This window comes from Peromyscus eremicus, chromosome 6, assembly GCF_949786415.1.
Source record: "Peromyscus eremicus chromosome 6, PerEre_H2_v1, whole genome shotgun sequence".
NCBI lineage: Eukaryota > Metazoa > Chordata > Mammalia > Rodentia > Cricetidae > Peromyscus > Peromyscus eremicus.
This window is the reverse complement of record NC_081421.1, coordinates 94012121-94034401: the sequence shown is the minus strand read 5'-3', so window position 1 is coordinate 94034401 and position 22281 is coordinate 94012121. Positions and strand designations below refer to the sequence as shown.

The 22281-nt window shown below is 49.0% G+C and overlaps 1 protein-coding gene across 2 annotated transcripts in view; it reads right to left on the bottom strand.

Annotated features, from left to right (window-relative positions):
* The window catches only part of Bcar3 (BCAR3 adaptor protein, NSP family member), a 114694-nt gene that overhangs the window by 40993 nt on the left and 51420 nt on the right, over nucleotides 1-22281 (bottom strand). Inside the window, exon 1 of one of the 2 annotated variants that reach the window (XM_059266183.1) lies at nucleotides 7034-7438. The exons of the other annotated variant lie outside the window; for it this stretch is intronic. Within the exon in view, the coding sequence (XP_059122166.1) occupies nucleotides 7034-7117 (84 nt within the window). The 5' untranslated portion in view covers nucleotides 7118-7438. Of the gene's footprint in view, nucleotides 1-7033; nucleotides 7439-22281 lie in introns of those variants that run through there. 2 annotated transcript variants of the gene reach the window in all.

The window sequence follows — 22281 nt, the reverse complement described above, 5'->3', positions numbered from 1 at the left end:
TTGAGTCAAGTAAGATGGGACCCTGTAGGATCTAGCACTTAGATTTGTTCAAATTTGGGAACACACCGCCCCCTCTGGAAATGACAACGTTCTGTGAAGGCTTAGGAGACCAGTTGGGAAGCTCGTGAGGAAATCTGGCAAGAGATAATGAGGCCTGAATTAACACAGTGGTGGAGGAAACAGAAGGGGAGAAACCAAGGAGAGCTATGTTTAGGTGCTACTGTGAAGCCTTGGTGATTGATTACATGAGGAAAGTGAATAAGGGAAGAAGTTTAAGTGTCCCAAAAGGATGCATGAGTCACCAACAGCCAATATAGAAACACAAGAGTGAGGCGAACAGGCTTTCGGAAGAAGGTGTAGAGTCCGGGGTGCTGGTGTGGTATCTGAATGGGGTTGTTCATCGGGCTGTGGTGCACTGTGGAGACAGGCTGACTAGACACACACCATGGGACCCTCCATGGATTAGAAGAGCCTAGCTCAGCTCCCACCTCAGAGACAGAATCCAGCAGGAGAAGAAAGCTGGGGATATTGGTTCTGAAGAGGCATACTAGAAAGAAACCCAAGTGGACAGTGTGTGCCCTGCTAAGAAAGACCCAGGAGATCAAGGAGGGTGCAGTCTCTTGGAGGTTGGAAGAGCAGTTCCTGGAAAATGTAATTGTCAATGTCAAGCGCAGCAGGAAGTTCCAATCGATCAGTTGGACAGCACCCACTGGATTTGATCATGTGCAGGTCATTGAGAAAGGGGGCTGAGCAGGACATGTGAGGAAACAGGGATGGCTTTTGGAATGGGGGAGACCAGAGAATGTTTCTAAGCTAAGAGAGAAAATTGGAGGAAATGCTAAAGTGTCCCGCTGAGAGGAGGGACCAAGGCCAGGGGGCTCTTAAGGAGCATGGGTGACAGACAGGCCTAGGTCAGCACAGGGGACTTCATCCTCACAAGCTGCAGGAATGAAGTGAAGAGGACGTGGAAAAGAGCTGGAGTTGAGGGAACAGTGTGGTGGAGGGAGAAGGAAGAAGAGACCCTGCTGGGTGGCCCTGACTGCTACTTCCGAGAAAGAAACCACATAGTGGTGTTTATCTAGGACAATGGGAACACGGGCATGAAGTGATCAAGGACACAGAACGGACGGAGGCTGGAGGGGCCTCTGCTGGGAGAGATGCTGTTTATGTCCTACACACTCAGCCTCCACTCAGGACAACCATCAAACCTTCACCCGACCCCTCATCCTCGCTGTTCAGTGGGGGGTGTCCTTCCTCTTCCCAGCACGTAAGCCTGTGTGCTCCACCGTCCCCCCACTTTTCTCCCCCCTCCCCCCTCTGATCTCCCTTTCACTCAAAGTTCTAGACTGATTTTTTTTTCTGCCTCACACACACGGTCCCCTACTGTTACCTCTTCTGGGAAGTTCTCTGGCCAGGGATGGCACTAAAAGCCTCTAGGATGTCACAATAAGCTGTGTTGGGCTGTCTGTCTGTCTTCCCTCCTTCTTCCTTTCTTCATAACTGTCAGAGGTACAGAGAGAACCGGCTGTGGAGCCATGCCCCGGCAGCCATGGAGGGCTCCTTCCAGGTGGGAAGCCAAGCCTGTTTCCCCAGTACACTCTAGGTCTACATGCAGTGGAGAGAGTAGAGTTGGGAGGTGCAGCTGAGCCTTCTAACAGCTCCTCCAGTCCCTCGGGAGAAGCCCGGATCTGGGGGAGTCATTCCTTTACATGTAACCATCTTTATAAGAGTATACATGTATCTGCAGTAGAAACCAGGGAAAGCTCTCAGCCACAAAAATTAACACACTGGTTATAGGTTTCAGGAGCTAGACAGTAAGTCGGCACATTCTCGTGAGCAGAGCCACAGAGGGACAGCAGCTCCCGGGGGCTACGACAGTTGACGACAGAGATGCCACTGTGGCATCCAACCCCATGACACACTTCTTTCCTCTCTAGCCAGAACATCCAAATGACTTGTCAGTTAAAATGCACTGGGCCATCCTCAGCAATGGCTTTAACCCTAATAGCAGGGCCTGAGGCCCTGCTGTGTCCTGGTGACCTCTTACCCCGGCCACAGCAGAGAGGCCTCTCCACCGTTCTAACCTTAGTCTTCCCCACTTCTGCTGAAAGTTCTAGGATGTTCTTTCTCTGTGCACGTGTGCGCACACACACACACACACACACACACACACACACACACACACACATACACACATCTTCAACCTCTCCAGCGTCATCACAGAGTTTAGCTCAGTCCAACTTTGTGGTTCAGCAGGTGCTGAGTCCCCAGACAGATTTTCCCAGGGTCCCAACCCTGTCCCCGATTCCCCTCTGGTTTCTCCGATGAAAAAAAGTCCTCGGCTGGGCTCTAAGCTCTGAGGTTGGCTGGAAAACACTGGGACCCACCCAGCCTCTGTCAGCCATGTCCTGACCCTGAAGCCAGATCCCCACAGCTCCCAGATGCCAACGGCATGTACCCGATGGGCTCTTCTTACAAAGAAGCTATGCTGGACTTTTTAGTGTGAGGCCTGGAGGCAGAAATGAGCACCCACCAGGGGAAGAGGCTGAGTCACTTGGAAAGACTCTTTATCGCAGCTTTTTCCACCTTTTGCAGTTTGTGCGGACAAGGCGTCTGTGCCAGTACAAAGGCAATGAGGTCACTGTATTGCCAGAATGTGTCACTCTTACTCAGGCTACCCAGGTAACATGGGGGGGGAGTGAGTGAGGCTGTCACTGCACCACAGTCTTCTCAGGAGGAAGGAGGTTTCAAAGGAAAACAAGTGCCAGGGACCTGACACTCCGTGGATGGCCAGTGTGATATCGGGGGCTGCAATGTGGATTCAGTAGGCTCCAAGTCCCCCCCACCAGGGGAAGACAAGAGAATGTCAACCCAAATGAAACATCCTAGCACAGTTCAGGATCTCTTCGCTGTACGGCAGCGCTTAATGACGGCCAAGACGTCTCTATCCCAGTGTGGGAAAGTCTACACTCGCAACTCCACCTAACGATGGCAGCTCATGGACAAGACCACTGGACCGGACTTAGTGGTCTGTTCTTAACCAAGCCTTTCTGGTCCACTTATCCATGTAGTCTCTATACCCCACCTTTCTGTCTATACTGTTTGGGGCAAGAAGCATTTCAACACTTGCATGGCAGTTTCTGTCTCTTAGATTTCTCCAATGCAGTCACACTGCTCTTCCTTATGCCCAGATGCTAATACAGTGATGAGTTTCAAAGTTAGTGCTGTCTCTCTCTGTCTCTGACTGTCTGTCTGTCTACGTGTGTGTGTGTGTGTGTGTGTGTGTGTGTGTGTGTGTGTCCCTCCCACAAGCAAAAATATCAGTCATCAGTGACAAAGGGGCCAGAAGTAAAGGGATCCCATTGCTAGCCTCTAAAATGAAGTCTTCCATGCTTTCTTAACCAAAGTCCTTCTTCAGCTCCTTAAAGGACACAGTGTGCTCTCTGCCACTGGCTCCCCACTGCCCACATCTAACCATCATGTGACTTTTGTAGATACTCCTCCCTCAACCCAGAATGCCATTTCCTCTCTCAAGATACCCTCTACTAACTCTTGTAGGCTTAGCAGAGACCTCTCTCCCCAGAGGGTCCACCACTGCTGCACCATGCTCCAGCACAGACTACACCAGGCACCCTCCGCTGAGGAGCCAAGGTGCCTTCTACCAAATCTCTGACAAAGGAGGCTTCCTTTCTGCCTGTTAGTAAACACCTGTCCAGTACAGCAGCAGATCTCTCCAAATGGACCCAGACCTTCCTCTGAGTAGAGACTGGGTCCTAACTACTCAGGACCAAAGCAGCTTGCAAAGGCCAGACACACAAAGGCGCGATGATCGATCACAGTTTCCTGAACTACGGATGTAAGTGGGATGAAATCTGCCCCTCCTGTCAGTGAACTCCTGACAGGCAGGGCTGGAGCTTCTTCACTCTCACTGTTTTTCCCTGCCATGATATGAACTGAGTCTTTCTGTGTGTGAGCTTTCTGCTCTGACTAGGCCTGGCTTCTGCTAACACCATTTACCCCTTGGAGCCATGGAGCCTGCGGCTCACCCAGACTGGAGTGTCTTCTCCAACCCATCCTCTTCTTTATCCTTCTAAATCCCGAGTCACTAAAAATACTGTTTTTAAGAAGGATCTCCTCTAAACACATGCATGCACACATGCAATATCCTCCTTGAAATATTTTCTAAAACAAAGGCTCATACTGCCTTTACCCAACTGCAACGCAAAATGAAGTATTAATATACACGACAGCATCTTGGTTCAGACTTCAAGTATCCTAATATGGCATTGCAGAAAGACTGCTAGGTTCAAGGCAGGAACATCTGGCTCCCCTTCCTGGTGCCCCACAGATTGATTGTGGACAGGCTGTTTCAGAGGCTCAGCCTCTCCTCTACGGAAAAGGTAAAGTATTACCCTGTCCAGTTCACAGAACTTATTCTGAGGAAACAACCCATGGAAAATGAAGCCATTGGAAAGCCTCCTGGAAGGATCCAAATGATGCCATGGTCTAGCATTCTTGTGGCAAGTCCTTTGAAGTCGGGAATGACACCTCAATTGTCCTTTATTACTTGGCCTCTGTTCCCAGGCTCACCCACTTACAAGATGTTTGCACATGGACAGGGTTATGTTCAACATTCAAGGACTTGTGAATTTGAGTGTGCCTTGTTGGTATCATGGATCTGGAATCTCTTTGTTACCAGCTTCTTCCCACTGGATGGGCTTAAGCAAAAGACTTTCTTTTTTGTGCAGACTGAAGATTCCCTTTTCGGAAATGGGTGCCAACTGTGAACCACTTTGGGATGTGAGAGTTGTGATACTCAGCCTGGCTGGAACATCTTTCTCCTTCTCTTGATGAGGGCCAGCAATATATGTTCAACACCAATCATTCTCTCTGCTTTGGCCTCCCACACCATTCCTTCCCAGGGTCTTTGTATACAAGTCCATGAGGCTCCTAACTACATGCTAAATTCTGTAAGACCTCTGCAAATAAGATCTTATTCCCAGAGTGCAATTGTGTGACTGGTCTCCTATGCAACCAAGGAACTTTCATATTTTTAGTTTTCTTCCCATACAACCAACACTATTAATAACACCCTGCTTTCTCCTGAGATGATATGGATTAGACCAAATGGAAAGTTACCATGGCTACCGCAGTGTTATTTTGGGTAGGAGACATTCACGCCAAGGGAAGTAGCATACATGGTCAAACCGGAGCAGCGTTTCCGCCTTGTTATCAGGCAATCAATCCCAATTTAATTTTGAAATTCTAATTGCAACAGAAACTAATTATGAGCAGCATGACCTGAACCCCCTAATTAAAGTGGGAGTCAATAAAATGATTCTCTGTTATCGTTGGGGCAACACTGGCACCATGAAGAAGTAAGTACAAGCAGATTTCCTTCCCAGGTAACGAGCTAAGCAAAACAAAACAGGGAAACTCATCTGGAGGGTCCAGCAGGGAGCTACAGTGACTGACATGTGAGTGGGCCAGTGCCTTTCTTCATGTTATAAAAGCGTCAACGTAACTGGGTGGGATGGGAAACCTGGGCAGAAAGGAAGTCATTTCTACCGAGAGGCACCCACCAGGACTGATCATGGTGGGGAGGTCAAGAAAGAATAAACAGAAGGACAGATGACCCAAGTTAACCCACTACGTAGCCCCTTCTGTGTAGACTTTGGGGACATCCCAACAGCTCACCACTGAGACCCAGACATTCATGAGTTCATTCCTCATATACCAAATGCTGAGCTCATCTGAATTAACAGCCCTTGGCTCACGGATGGGCTTCTATTCGAGGGAGAACATACTGCCAATCCCTGAAGTGCATGAGTCCCTTTGGGACCTCCCAGTCTATCTTTGACAACTCAAAAATATTGCTGATGGCATGACATCATCTACCCCATTCCAGAACAATCCATATTTAGGTCTAAAACCACAGCACCCTGCGGGGCTCTGGGATAACACAGGAGCTCTGTAGTAAGTCAGGGAGGAACGTGTTCAACCCACACCTCAGTGCTCTCCTCAAAAGTTCTCGACAGAGAGGCACAGAATGAACTTGCAGAGTAGCTGAGGGGAAACTCCGAACACTCCAGCCAGCAGAAGCAGAGGCTGCCTACCCTCTTCTTACCCACTGTATACTGTTCTACAGCTGGATCTTTCTCCCTGTAGCAAGCAGGCCACTTCCCCGAGGTTTAGATTTTGTGTGACAAGGAAGGAACAGAGTGCTATAGCCCCATTGTGGCTGCTCAGTCCCTTGGGAGACGCAGCTGTGCTTCGGGGTGGGAAGGATTCCTTGAGAGCTTTCAGCCTCCAATTTCCCAGGAACAGTTGAGGTCTGCAGTTATTCTGGGGCTGGTGGGAGTCTTCTCAAGGCTGACAAATCTCAAGATGGGTGAAAGCCTGTGTTTATAGTAATCCTTAGTCCATCACGGGCAGGCGACACAGAACACAGACCTCCGTTTAAATTGGTCAAGACACCCACATCGTTATTGACATGTTATGCAAAAGCCTCTGGCACGGGTGTCTTGTCACAAAGGGCTCAAATGCAAGTGGTAAAGAGAAACACATTTCTGAACCCTGAAATGTTTTGGGAGCTGGCTGCAACTGGAAAGAAGATAATTTGTGGTTTCTGTCCATTACATACATTGTGGGCGGCGTATAATGGACCATGAGGTTAAACAGAGCAAGGGGACTCAGCCGCCTCACACTCATTCTGAACACAGAAAAAGAGACAAAGAGAAAGAGGGGGAAAAAAACAGCTTTGTCATATTTGGTTACTTTGGCATACAATTTCAACCCAGGGAGCCTGAAAGTGTCATGAACAACAGAGTTTTGTCCCAAACACGAACAGGGAGTCCCCATTCTCTACAACCCTTTTGACTTTCTTGGTGGGGAAACAGCCAGGGCCTCAGGAAGATCCACCGGACCAAATGGATTTTGCAAAATGCAAACTTCCTCCAGTGCCCTCTAGAAACCTAGTGTCTTGGGGCCCCAAAAGGATTTAGAGATGCGCACATCCCCAGGCCACACCTACCTTGACTCCAAGGAAAGACTTGCGGTGATAGAAGCAGCACAGGGCTGCAGAGAGGGCGTGGAAAGCGTTGCATTCTTTAGGCATCTTGTCTTCGGTCCCAGACACCACACACCTTCATTCAAGTTAAAAGGAAGGGCGCATCGGATGGTGGATCCCCAGTCTCGCTCTGCGGCTCCTGTCCACAGCCAGCAGCCAAGGGAGTGAGTGAGTCGGCTCCTTCTCCCAGGCCAGTCTGTGACTTTTCCCCTCGGCTGAAGCCAATACGATCCACTCGCTCAATTCTGGCCGGCTTGTGTCCAGCCTGCCATGCACACGGTGCCAGAAATTCTCATGTGACCAGACTTGATGAAATTCTAACCCCTCTTAGAAGAGAGCTTGTGCTTGAGCTTTTAGCTGTCCCCTAATTCAGAGGCCAGGCAGAAATCGTTATACCCGCCCCCCCCTCCGGGCAGCCTTCCCTTCCCAGGGCTGGAACACACCACAGCAATCTGCTCCTAGGCTTTGTTTGCTTCTCACCCCAGCACTTAGGGCTTTTTTAGAAGCAGGGCAAGTTGTACACATCACACCATCCTAGTGCGAGACAGAGGTTCCTTTCAGGAAAGGTGGCCCGCAAGAGATCAGGTTGTGGCTTTCCCCGAGAGGAATCTTAGAAGCTCTAAGAAATCAGGCAGGATCCCCGGTCTCCATGCCCACCTCCAGGGCTGTTTATTTTTAATTAGGATGCCCCTGGCAGTCGGTTTGCAGCTGATAACACTGGTGCAGTCATCATTATTAGCAAAGCACTATTGCCTTTTGGTGTTTAATTAGCAAGTCTGTCAGCAAACACCCGGAAGGGCCCATGCCCTTCCCACCTGGCTGTGCAGCCGCAGGACTGGGTGCCGAGGATGGGGACTGAGTACTCCCTCCTGAACCAGCTGTTTGCTCCCCACCCCACCACCCCACCCCGTTTCCCTTTAAGTCCTTCACTTTAATTACCCATCTTCACTTAATTGCCTTCCCTGCCTAACCTTTCAGCACACAAGCCATGCATTCACCACCACTAAGGAGGGGCTTTCTAGAAGACTCTAAGGAAAAAGGCCTAGCCAGAGCCTCAGACCCCTTGAGGGGACAGCAGTAGATCCCCTCTTTCTTGAGGGGACAGCAGCGGATTCCCAGTTACAGCGGATGCTCAACTCTTCTGCTCGGTTTTCCGTTTGTTTTGTCTTAAAATCAAACCCAGGTTTTGGCCCACAGCCCCTCTTCTGCTGCCATCCCGTGAATTAGCTTTCAGTGGCTCCAACCCCTTTCAAAAGTGGAACGTGTCCCGAAGCTTCCTAAAACTTCACCCAGGCAGAAACTTGTTAACAGGGGAGAAACAGAACCTATTCATTCCAGCAAGGAACAACACCGGATGAGGCATGAGTGAGCTATGAGAAATATCCAGCAGGATTAGCGGCAAATCCTCAGAGGCTTTGGCCTTTGGCCTAGGTCAGAACTGCCTATAAAAATAGGGAATTGTTTGTCCAGTGCCAGTGAGCGGCTTCTATATTGGATCAGGGAGAATGGGGAGCCACAGGCCTCATACCCTCCAGAAGAGGCTAAGGCTCTGCCTGGGACATGTCCAGCATGGGCTCAGGGATAGGAAGGCTCTCCAGGCTTAGGGAGAGCCAGGGACGCCAGCTTCCCTTCTCTTACATGAACTGCCTCCCTCACACTTGCTCTGCTAGAGACTGGCTTAGCTATCCTGAGAGCTCCCGGGCCTTGAAAAGTCTACCTGGAAGATCAAATGGTTAGGCAAGCCTCAAACCGGCTTCGGAGACGGCTGAGCCCAGAGTTCGTCCAGTTGGTGGGTCAACATTGTCCTTCAGGGTTCATCTCTGGCGCCCAGGAGGAAGCATTTTCTATTTGCTATCATTTCTGTAGGATGGGCTCAAATGGTAAGTCTCCAGAGAAGCTTTACAGAGATGACTCATCAGCCAGGGTAAGAGACACTACAGAAGGGGACCAGTCTTCATCGCCGTTATTCCCTTGGCAGGAAATGACAAGCTCCTTCAGGCTAAAAACCTCCCCAAGGGGCTGGGAACATATTTCCTGGGCTCAGGAAAAGGCACATCCTCACTCCTGCACAGAAACTCCGTAAGATTAGTCAGCAAAGAGCCTCTGAATTCCAGCCCCCATCTCCAGCAAAAGAGAATGTATTCTTCAAAAATATATATTATGGTGTGTCTATGATGTTGGGAGTGGGGGAGGCATGTTCACGCAATGGTGCGTGTACACAGCTCAGAGAACAAGTCTGTGAAGTCTGCTCTTCTCCCAGCTTTAGGTGAGTTCTGGGGCTTGAACCCATGACACTGGGCTTGCATGGCAAGTACCTTTACTGAACCATCTTGCCAGCCCTGGACATACATTCTTGGAAACAAATGTGCAAACTATGTGGACCTAAAGCACATGGGATTATGAAGTCCAGTGCTCCAGAGTCAGGTACAAACACATGGGATTATGAAGTCCAGTGCTCCAGAGTCAGGTACAAACACATAGAATTATGAAGTCCAGTGCTCCAGAGTCAGGTAAAAACACATGGAATTATGAAGTCCAGTGCTCCAGAGTCAGGTAAAAACACATGGGATTATGAAGTCCAGTGCTCCAGAGTCAGGTAAAAACACATGGGATTATGAAGTCCAGTGCTCCAGAGTCAGGTAAAAACACATGGGATTATGAAGTCCAGTGCTCCAGAGTCAGGTACAAACAGAACAGTGGCTTCGGGTCACTAGAGTCGCTGCTCTGTCACCAGGGGATTTCCCTATTAAGAAATGGCCAACGACTGGTCCATCAGGATCTAAGAATGGGCTAACCTTACTGGGTAACAGTTTCCTGAACACGTTTTGCTTTTGTTACACGCGAGTGCACGCACACGCACATGCAGTGATACACACACACACACAGTGACACACACACACACACACACACACACACACACACACACATTTCTGAAGCAGCACTCAAGTCTTAGTTTTCTTCTAAAATGGCCAAAGAGACACTACAATAGTGTATTCTTGCAACTAAAGATGATAATTGCATGCGCTCCCAAAGCGCCCTTCACTGCCTAGTTAGGCTTTTAAATGTCTCCTATCCACACTGATCAATTCCCCCACACTCTCTTTACAATGATTCTTCTATTCTAGTTGCAAAGAAACAGAGGACCAGAATGGTGTGTCATTTGCCGAGAACAAAGGACCAGAGGCTCCAGTTTTGGACTGCAGAAACCAGTTAACCGATCGTATGGAACCCAAAATGGAAGATTTGATAATGCTGTGTAATTAAACCTGTCACTCGTGTAGCCACACGACAATGTTGAGACCTGGGGAAGTGGTTCTCACTGTCATCTTGGTAAATGAGATTTAAAACCAATTCAGATTTAGGGTGTTCTAAATACCATGCCTTTCTGTGGATGGGAAGGAAGCCTCTAACAGAATCCCAGTAGAAGGAAGGGGCCAGTGGGCAGAACTTTGAGACGGGTACTGGGGTGCTTTGAAGTACCCCTTCAGGCTACCTAAGAGGGAAACACCTGGAAGGTAATAAGGCCAAGCCAGGCAGTCACGTGGACTTTTGTAGGAAAGCCCCATTCCTCAGATCAAACACTGTCTCTACCCATCCAAAATGGAGGGTTCAGCTGGCAAAGGGACACCCCCAGTCTACCCCACCCGCCACCCCCAGAAAACACACAAAAGAACTGCCCTCAATGGCAGGCTTCCCTTGAGTAGCCCTACTAACTGACCTGCCCTACCCAGTAACCATGGAAACTGGAGCAGCCTGCCAGCCACATCCACCAGACACATGCTTCCTGCTGGCAGCAAGGGCTGGCTCCAAGGAGTGAGCAAGCGCGTGCAGAGTTCCTTCCCCAAAGTGTCAGAACCACCCCAAGTAGAAGCAGGCTCCCCAGCGTGACAGGCACTCTCTCTGATGGGACATGGTGGAGAGAACATGGAGGCCGTGATCTCTCCATCTTTCTCTGTTCAGGACATCTGGAGAAATTCCTACCCGCAGCCTCCATGCCTTCCCCACCTCAACATCAAGACATCAGGCTTACATGGAGCTACTCTGGGTCTCTTTCAAGCAGTCCCATGGTTCACTGCTGGTGATCAGTGTACTGAAAGGCACTGTCCGGGGCTGCAAGGTCCAGCTCATCCCTGCCCAGAGTAAGCAGTCTCAGGATTAGCGATTGGGGTGAACATCAGTCACTGTGCTCAAAATAGCTGAGTTTCTCAAGGTGACCAAGGGAGCCTCCCCTCCCCTCCCCCACCCACACAAAACACTGGAATTCTCCCCTGCCTCCCTCCCACACACACCACCAATCCTTGCTGCCTTGTTGTGGTTTTTTTTTTTTTTTTTCATTCCACCAAGTCCTAGTGACCTGGCTTTTGGTGAACAAAGGCATCTTTAATGAGCTACAGGATAAGGCTAACGAAACCGGTGCTTGGCCTCTGGTGTCCCCGAAAAGAGGACTTTGCAATGTGACACTCTCCACAGTCTCACCGCCCTGAAGGACTGTGTGGCAAATGCCAGGGAAGGGGCCGCAGGAGAGAGGCAGGGTTATGGGTCTTCTGCTTCCCAAGATACCCGCCCTGCACCTGCCCAATTCGGACTAAGCCCAACAGTCTCCAGCTTCCCTTTGGAGCTCTGTCCACCTGGTTCTGGATGTAGAACCAAGAAAGGACAGGAGAGGGGCTATAAAATCTTCTGTGACAGACGAGAACCCACTGGGGCCAGGCATGTGGCAAAGAGGTACGGCATGCAGGATGGGAGAGGCCATTGTGTGGCGATGTGAGGTGGAGCCCGGACTGCCTTGGAGACTCCAAGATGGTGGAGATGCCAGATCCTTGGGATAATGGTCAAGTAGAGTTATAGAAAGGGGGTTAACCAGCCCAAGAGAGAGAAGAGAACGCCCTCCACAGAGCAGGAATGGAAGAGACATCATCTCAGTTCTTTGCCACCGAACATGGAGTTACAGGATTTGGACTTTGCTGTGCTGGTCTTTGGTTGACTGTTCCAAGGTGAACGAACATAGGGAGCATTCACTCCACATTTCCCTTCAAAATAGTAGTCGGTTAGTTATGCGAGACACTGGACATGTTCTTATAGAATGGTCTTTGTATCAGAGGACTTCCCGATGCCCGAGGCTAACTGCTCTGAATATTCAGGGTAGGCTGGGCAAAGCTGGGATGCCTGGTGGGTTAGGTATATTAAGTATCTCTTTGTGTTAGAATAGTTTCAGCTTCTGGGCGGCCCCTTAGGATGTCACCCCGTCCTAAGTTGATGAGCATCTGTAAGGCAGAAGGAGGTGATGTGATTCCCACACACACCCTCACACAAAGAGCCACAGGGCCTGATGGGACAGAACTCATCTCAGATACCATTGAGAAACGATGAGCCTGGAGGAGAGGCCAGACAGAGCAGCTGAGGCTGCTGACACAGTCCAACACATTCCCCTCTATGCAAATGAGAGTCAGTTCTTACTCCAAACAGGAATGCAAGCTGGACGTGGTGGGCAGAGGGCAGGCAATGATGTTGAGATCTCTGCTGCTCTGGGTCCATGAGCACCTGCTGTGCCCCAGTGGACATGACAGAGCCTCTGGAAGCAGGTTCTCCAGGGTGGCAGACACTCTCTGATGGACATCTGATCTCAGGTTGACAGTCTCCCCAGATTCCTCAAGGGGGATGAAGGGAGATGGCCGCTAAAAGGTCTCTTTCAGGAAATGGTATTGATCCGCCCGACACAAGGCAACTAAGCACGGTCTCCACAAATAGATTTCTTTCTATTGGACACCAGGTCCCTGCCCCTCCCCCAACAGCTTTATGATTCTCTAAATAGCTATTAAAATTGTAAAACTGAATAATGTGAGGCTATAGGCAGTCGAGAGTTTTCTTTCTTACTGGATCTTGTATAAGTCTACTCCATATATCCCTCTGTCACAACCATCTATTACTTCCTGGCACCTCCTCAGAAATGCTTTACTTCACAGGCTTCTTTCTGTGTCTATGCTGGAGCATTAAGGTAAAATGAAAAGAATATGCACCCAGACTGAGGCTGTAACTCAGTCGGCAAAGCACCTGCTCAGCACCAATGAAGCCCTGGATCCCATACCCCAGCACTGCTGAACCTGGCTGTGGTGGAACACGCCTGTACTCCCACACTTGAGAGGTGAAGCGAGAGGATCAGACGTTCAAGGTCGCCTTTAATGACAGAATGAGTTGGAGGTCAGTCTGGGATACACAAGATCCTGTCCAGGAGAAGGAGGAGAGGGGGACGAGAGAGGAGGGGAGGAGGAGGAGGATATGGTAATTTCAACTTCTCAAACAGCAGATTCAGGCTATCTGGCGGTCTTGGGCATCTTTTAGTAGAAAGTCATGGGCTGTCTTCCCAGGGCAAGAGGCACAGATTCCTGACGCTTGACATAACATTTCAGGGGGGCTCCTATATAGCCCCTGTGAACCCTTGGGAGTCTAGCCCATCCAAGGTGGCTCACCGCCTACTTTGACAGGCCCCCTGGCATTCCACACTAACCATGAAGACATCATACCCAGAGCAGGTTGTTTCTGTCCTCTCTGCTGGGTTTTCTCTGCTATCCGCATTGCCCCTTTTCCTTCCCTCCTACTTTTAGTAACTGTGAACAACAGGAGCAGCCCGTGACTGCAGAAGCGGCTCAGGGGCCCCTCTGTGCAGGGGAGCCTCCAGGAGACGCCCCACCTCCACCAGGAGCAACTGAGCTTTTCCCATCTTACAGGCACTTCTGCACATTGGCACCTTTCGAAACTGAGCTGTGAGACAGACATCCACGTGGCTCCAAAGCTCTGAACGCACTCCAGAGCAGAGGAATGATGGGACGCAGAACGCTGCACCAGGAGCCAGCCGAGTGACCTTGGGAAATTACTTCACCTCTCAAAAAGGTTCGTCTGTTCCCCCAACTTACCAGGTGATCAAAAGCATCAAATAACAACATACAGCCTGTCCCCATCACATGGAAGGCACAGCCAGCCTTGAAGAAAGGCACAAGAAACCACCCTCTCCTGCCCACTCTCGCATGCCGGGCTACTAGACCTGTGTCCTCAGAGAATGGTCAATGACTTGGGCCACTGCCCGACTGCAGCTGGGGCTTAGGACCCTTCTTTTTAAAACTGAGAATAAAAGGAGATGATCAAGAGTACTGAGCCTTAAAAGTACATTTTAGTCCTCACGTTTAAAACCTGAAAATCAGTTACAGAAAGGGTCTTAATCACATTTGCGCAGGCATCTCACACTGTCTCCTGTGTCTTTGTCATCTGAGGAGCTGTTTACGGGAACAGGTAGGAAACAGATCCACAGTGTCTGCCTGCATGCCCACCCCCAAGGCCCATCTACAACTTCTAAGCTCTCCACAGGCCACCCGTGGCCCAGCCAATCTGACTGACTGAGCAGCTGTGGGCAATTCTCATGGGTCGTGGGTGGCGTCTCCCAACCCCTTTACTGCCCTTATACCACTCTGGCTGTAGAACTGGACTTCGGTCTACGTTCTGACCTGAAGCCTGCCAATCTCACTCCTCTGACACTGCCACACCGGGTGGCTGTTGCCATGACAACAGAGCTTTGGCTTCTGCTTAGAGTCCCCTGAGAACCATCTCCCAGGTGCCCGATTTCTTCATACTGCTCTGGTTCATATTACCGGATTGTCTGATGCCAGCTATTTCTAGAGTCATGCCAGATCTAACCCCATGAAGGCTGTGGCCTCCTTGTCCTTCTTAATCCTGCCTGTCTGTATCCCCAAGAAGCTATTCTCTGCCTCCCCGTTTCTCCTTAAGCCCCTCGAAGCAGGCGTTCACCAGGGCACTCCTCCTAAGCCACCCCACCCCACCACCACCTAGAAAGGCTCCCAAATGCTGGCTATCAAGGAATGCAAAGACAGGCAGAATTGCCAGAGTACAGGGTAGGCAGGGCACCAGGTGAGATGTCAGGGTTAACCCCACCCATTCCAACCACGACAGTCGAAAACAGTCTAATTCATCCCTTCTCAGTGAATGTTAGCCACTTCATCACTTCAGTAGGAAAATGGCCTTTTGTCCCATCAGAAATATCCTGGGTATTATCATCTGAATGATACAATGGCCAAGCCTGCATTCTGCCAAAATAGCTCTGAGAATCAGTCCAGATTAGGAGCTCTTAGCTTTGGGGTGAAATATGGCTTCCGTGAGCCATACAAACTGCTGTGTGATGATTTACTCACTGGAGACATGGGTTTCTGCTTATACTCAATTCTCAAACACTTAGGTACCTAGAAGTCCTCACTGATTGTTTTCTCACTTTAAAAACTAGGTAATTTTATTTTTTATTTGTTTATTTATCCATTTAGTGTGTGTGTGTGTGTGTGTGTGTGTGTGTATGTGTGTGTGTGTGCTTGTGTGCACATGCATGTGGGAATCCACTCTCTCCACCATGTGGGTCTAGGGGTTCAAACTCAAGTCATCAGGCTTGATGACAGGTACCTTTACCTGCTGAGTGTCACCAGCCTGAGATGCAGAAAGTCTTTCAATAGTCAGTAGGAAGGAAGTGAACAAAACACCCGAGTGGTCATGAACGTGACTGAGGACATAGAAAACACTTGTCTGGTTACCATGGACACAGTTTGGCTTGGCAGGGCTCTGACTGGTAAGAGGAGGAGCCAGGCAAGCAGCATCGAGGCCCCTTATGGCTAAGAAGTAGCTTTCCCACTTGTCAGAGGAGAGAAGCCTTTGCACTCCTCTGGGGAAGGGTCTTGTTATCTATCACAGTAAATATGGAAGGTGTACAAGTCAGACCTCAGCAACCCCTTGGCAGCCACACATTTGGGGAGCTCATCTAGAAAGGCCACAGCAGTCACCAACATCTTTCTACTTTATTTCCTAGTGAGGTTCCCAACAGCCAGAGTTTCTACAGAAAATTCTACCAGTGTCTCATTTAACACACGAGGAGGCTGGCATCATTATCACCATTCTGTGGGCACCAACCAGCAGCTCTTAGAGCAAATAATGGGAGCAAGTCAGACTCTGTCCCATCCGATGTGCTAATAGAAGCCCATCACGGCTGGTTGCCCGGACTGCCTTATCCAAAGCAAATCCAGAGAGCAGGCCTCCCTTTACCCAATGACAAGCACTCCGGCAACATGGGCTGGGAGTTCATCTGGAATGTCAGGGATGCTAGACAACATATAATGGACAGGAAAGAGCAGGCAGAGACTAAGGATGCTGAGATCAGAATCTCAGGACCAGGAGGCAATAGAACCTCAGGTACCGCATGAAGACCAGGAGCACCTCTATGTATAGAAATACACCTGTGCCCTTGGTGGGGGAAAGGCCAGATCCCAGAATTCTCTGCAAGAGGCTGAATTGATCTGCAGCCAATCTCTTCACTTCCTTGATTGCTGCCAAGTACAATGTCTTCAGAAGTGACATCTAGAAGGTCAATATTTTCTTTACCTGGTGCCTAGCGAGGGGACAATGGACTGTTTTTGCCAGTGTTCAAAGGCTAGTACAATACCCCCATACTCCCCCCAACCGGTCCCTGCATGCCTTTAGTGTTCCTTCCCAACTAGGTGGGAGGGCTGGGTGGAGGGAGGGAGAAGTATGGGGTGAGCTTCAGGAGCTGACCTGGATAATTCTCTGGAACACTGTGTCTTAGGGTTGGGTCACTTGTGATAACAGATGTGGGAATCTTTCCAGGGCCACATACCAGATAACAAGCTCTCACAAGGTCCCACTTACACCTCCTCTGCCAGGGCAGCCACCATGAAACTGACGCAATGGGTATCCGGCCCCTAAATCAACCCGCAGAGAGTGAAGCTACAGAATGCCCTGTACAGGGCTTTAAAAGATCAAATGCAAGATGGTTGGGGGAGGGATTTCTGCAAGTTTAGCAGTCACATGTCAACACATTATATGTGTATCCCAACTAGACACAGACAATTAGAAAAATAGCCTACTATGATCCTAAAGAACTATGGAGAAAGGTGTAAATAGCAGGCAGTGATAATGGAAATAAGATCGTAACAAATTCAAGGGACATGAAAACGAAGCCATTTTTAATATATAACTCTTCAGAAAGGGGGACACAACAGAAAAACCGCAGGGGTGGCTGGCGTGCTGACCTGGCATAAGACAGTGTTTTCAAAAGTTCCCTGGCTGTGAGAACTCACTGTCCTTTTCTCCCATTGGCTGGGACCCATGAGTAAGTTGGGGCTTGAGACTGCCCCTTTTTCTGATGTGGGCTCAGTCACTTAGCACACTCCTGTAACCTTCCACCTCTGAGTTCTGGGACAAGCAGGTGGCAGCTCCAGAGGGGTGGGCCTCCTGCTTGTCCCTGACTGATGAACTCTAAGCACACCTCACTACAAGCAGACCTAACGATGATCTAATTCTGACACTGCTTCTCATAGTGCAAAGCTTTACTGGGTAGCATGTGTATTTACCCTTGTGATAGTTGTGTAAACCGGTCAGAATATTGGACACTGAGCTGTCCAAGAGTGGACATATGACCAACCTAAGACCAGTCAGAGAGCTACCCCTGGGATTTTCCAAACTGGAATTGAGGAAAAAGTTCCCTTTCCTTTGAACAGGAATTTTTGACACCAGAAGGTTAAGCGTCCACTGGGTGATTATATATAAAGCTGATCTAAGAAAATACATCCACTGCACTGAAAAGCAGACAGAGGAGTGAGCATCCCTGGGATGTTCTCCTTCCCAGAAGGAGCAGTGGCCCAGCCTGTTCCAAACCCAAGCCTTAGGAAGTTTACTACATTATATCAGCCATTAAGTTTACAGGACTACTTATCGGAGTGAGAATCAAACTTGAGATTAACCCTAACACAGGACGCTTTATCAGGCTTGGGAGCAGGGCTAATGGTATGGCATAACCTTCGTTTGTGTCCTTAAAAATGGTTTTCCTAAAATGTTTCCTTAACATGTCAACAATAACCACAAGGTCTAGCTGAAGTTCAAGGTGTATGTTAACAGCGCATGTTGGGCTCTGCTGCAATGATGTGTGTGCCAACCCCACATCTGAGAAATGCTAAAAAAGGAGCATGAAACCGTGTGTGTGATTTTCTCCGTGAATAGCAGGGCTCTACACTGACGTGTCAGCACTAGGTGGAAATGAACGCCGTTCCTCAGTCTGCTCCAGGGACTTACACGGAAGAACTGAGTTGTCTTGAGTTTTGAAGACATAATTTGCCTTTAGTGAAGGAGATTCTTGGAGCTGGGACGTTCTGTGTCAGGGAGTACGGGTGTGACCTTTGCTCCACACCCAGCACCCTCCCACGCTAGGGGAGGCTATGAATCAAGAACGTCTCATCGCTTCCTCCACGCGGGCACTGGCATGAGCTACTAAAACTCCTTGAGGGCAGTTCTCCAAGGCTGTTTGGTTATTTGCAAAACCACGGGGCCAGATTCAGAGGTGTTGGAGACCATTTCCTTCCAGAAGCCCGGAGCTCCTCCAGTGGTCAGAGGAAAACAAAGACATGGAATTGACACCATCTCCACACACACTCAGACAGCCCTCAGATTGGTTCTGGAGCCAGTCCGCAGGTGGGCAGGCTTAGGTCGGGCTCTGTGGCCTTTTCAGGAATTCCTCCTCCCATTCCTTTCCTCTTCTTCCTCCTGCCCTGCCCCCCCCCCCCCCGGTCCAGCTACTAGAATGACTGATGTGCTTAGCTCCCATGTCTTCTTCAGATGTGACATTCGTCACCACGATGTCCAGCACGACAAATACACGAGGCGCCTGAGGAAACGCGAGTACTGTGAGGGATTCTCAATCTGCAGCTCACAAGCACCTTGGGAGAAGGGCGCACAGGAGTTGTGCACGTGCACTTCCTGGGGTGTGGTCTTTATCATCTTAGATGTCAGAAAGTAGGGATCCTATCCTCTGCTCCCCAAGAGGAATGACATGCCACACCGAAGCCAGACGCCTCCACCACACACACACACACACACACACACACACACACACACACACACACACACACTGGTGAGCCAGCCTTGCCGTCCTCTGTGTGGATCAGGACATGTGGCAGTTATTGTTAATTGTCAACTGGACACAATCTAAAAATCACCTGGGGAGAAAGTCGGAATGAGGTTTGGCTACCTCGGGTTGTTCTGAGGTCATGTCTGCGGGGGATTCTCTCTTCCTTTATGAAAGTTTTATTTATTTTTATTTCATGTGCATGAGTGCTCTGCCGGCATGTATGTATGTGCACCACATGCATGTAGTGCTCGTGGCGGTCTGAAGATGCTGTAGGGTCCCCGGGAACTGGAGTTAAGGCTCTTGTGAGCCAAGCCGCCATGTGAGTGCTAGGAACTGAACCTGGATCCTCTGCCAGGAGCAGCAAGCACTCTTTACAGCTGAGCCATCTCTCCATCCCTGGAGGGGATGGTCTTCATTAAGTGGAAGGCCCAGCCCGCTGTGGACAGTCCAGCTCCTTGGGTTTGGGTCCTGAATTGTATAAGAGTAGAGAGAAAATGAGCATGTGTGCATCATTCTCTCTCTGCCCTTGGATGTGATGGGACCAGCTGCCTTGATTTCCCGGAAATAATGGCCTATAATTGTAAGACAGATACAACCTTTCTCTCCTTTTAGGCAAGGGTGTTTAATCTCAACAGGAACAAAATGAAGGCAGAACTGGTTCTCACTTTAACTCCAGCAATCTTCTTGGTCCCTTCGTCTGTAAACAACCCCGGGAACCCAAACTGGGTAGAGGTGAGGCAGAATACATTAACTCCCAACTCACACCACCTTGGCTCTGCTCAGGTCTGGGCTTCTTCTATACAGACCGTGAGGACACAGCGCGGAGTAGAGTCCACCCAGGGTGGATTCGGCCAAGCACACAGACCCCTCGCCTAACCCAGCCACCTGGGCCTGGGAAAACCCAGAGTCCAGATGGAGCCCGGGGCACAGGAAGCACTTCATCAGCTCTGCTGCTGCTTCTGCACAGAAAGCTCTTTGGAGAGGGTGAATGGAGGCTTTATGTAGCAAGTTCTCATCCACAAGCTAATAAATATGTGGAATGGCCTCTCGGACCAGGTTCCTGCAGCCTGGACACTGAGGTCATTCAAGAAACAATTAGATGCCATCTGGAGAGAGCTGGGGAATTGCCTCCGAGGGCCAAACAGCTATGTTCTCATTCCCAGGGTCTGACACATCCTTATCTCATTCACAGAGAGGAGGGGATGGAGGCTGGCCAGCTCATCTACACTGCGGGCACACAGAGAGCTGAGCAAGTGCTCGGGCAACTGATAAAAATGGGAGGATCAGGAGTACGTGCATTTCCAGCTTTCCCAAGTCAATCCATCCCCTAAATGAATTTATCCCTCGCTGGCACTTTTACCCCGAGAAGAGCATCTTTGTGGTAAATCGGGCCTTGGCCTCAACTAAATTTGGGCTTTCCTAGTTTTAATATAAAGTAATTACAGAACAGCAACTGTTTCTGGCCCAGCTCTTTAGTATATAGTGATTAATGATTTGGTTATGTTCAACATTAGTAGTTACAGAGGGCTCACAGCTTACCCCTTTGTAAGGAACTGACCCATGACTCAGAGCCCCTATTTTTGGTATACATTCTCATTTTTTTTTTCTTATTTTTAAATAAAAATTTAATGTCTTCTCTATATTAATAATCGGTCTTTAAATATAAATGCAACTGTTCTGTAAGGCTGAGTTGGGATGGTGGTGATGGACTTAGATAAATAGCAAAGAGGAGCTACTGAATTGTTCGTATTTCTACAGCTCCTAAATGTCAGGGTACCCTCTAGTCCTGGGGGACCTTCCAAGCAGTCCAAGAGACCAAAACTTCTTTTCACAATAACACTGAGACCTTCTTTGCCTATAACACTGGGTCAACAGTCACACTGATGGGCCAAAGTTCTGGCGAGTGAAAAGCAGTTTCCTTGAGAGGATGCAAAGCAGAGCCAACAGCTACACTGATCCAGCAGGCTCCACTCCTGACCGTCCCAGGCCCACAGCATGTAAGAATACAGAGGCGGTTCCCACTGAAGAAGGTGGAGATGACACTATGAGAACTACTCAATTTCCTGGGACTCAGCTCAGAGTTTATGGGCAGTCTACAGCCTCACTTAGTCAATACATCCAGGTGCAGTGGCTGCAAGCACAATTTGGCCTACATCACCTACTGATAAGCCCTTCTATCATGGAACACCATTTTCTATCCAACAAAGACAATCTAACAAACTACGGTTATTCTCACTTGAGTATTTATTACTATTCTATTTTAAAGATATTTATAAAAATTTGTTTGTTTATTTATTTATTTATGTATATTTATGTATGTATATAGTGTTCTGCCTGCATATATGCCTGCATGTCAGAGATGGCACCAGATCTCATTATAGAAGGTTATGAGCCAACATGTGGTTGCTGGGAATTGAACTCAGGACCTCTAGAAGAGCAACCAGTGCTCATAATCTCTGAGCCATCTCTCCAGCTCCTCACTTGAGTATTTAATTGGCAGACACTTTCTGGGTGTGGGTGGGGTGGGGATGAATGAAGTGGACTGTTTCCTCGGGGAAAACAACCCATAGCATTTGTTACCAAAACAAAGATTTGGGCCGTCAAGTGAAAACGGATTTTGAAGGACTTTTGAGTTACCACCAAGAAGTTCACAGCTTGTCCACATTTTAACAGCTTTTCTGGGGGGATTAGTGACGATATCAACTAGTCTGTTTTGACAGGATATAATGAGATATGTAAATGTTAGAAAGCTCTACCTGACTCCATGAACCAATGTTCTTCAAATATCCAGTGCACAACAGCACCACTCACTCAAACAGCAGACAGACAGACGGATCGTAAAGGGACAGAGCCCACCAGTAAGGCCTCACTTCAGAGTCTACACTACAGCTAACTTCTCAGGTGAGGCAACCTCCAAGGTCTAGATTAGCATCAGAGGACCTCTGTAATTATCTTAAACAGTTACTCACTAAAGGGCTTCTGCCCTTTTGAACCACGTAGCCATGTGAGACTGGTTTCTTCAGCATGCAACCAGAACAACCTAATACACTGGTGGCCAAAGCGGGCACAGAGAACAGCTGCATGAAAGAGATTTACAAAGACATAACACAATGCCATTCTTACCATGAAACGTGTTTTGTCTTGAAAAATGACTATCTTTTCACAAAAATATGCACTTCATCTTCCCGCATAATAGGCTTATTGTTCATTTTAAATGAATACACTAAATGAACATAAAATGACATGA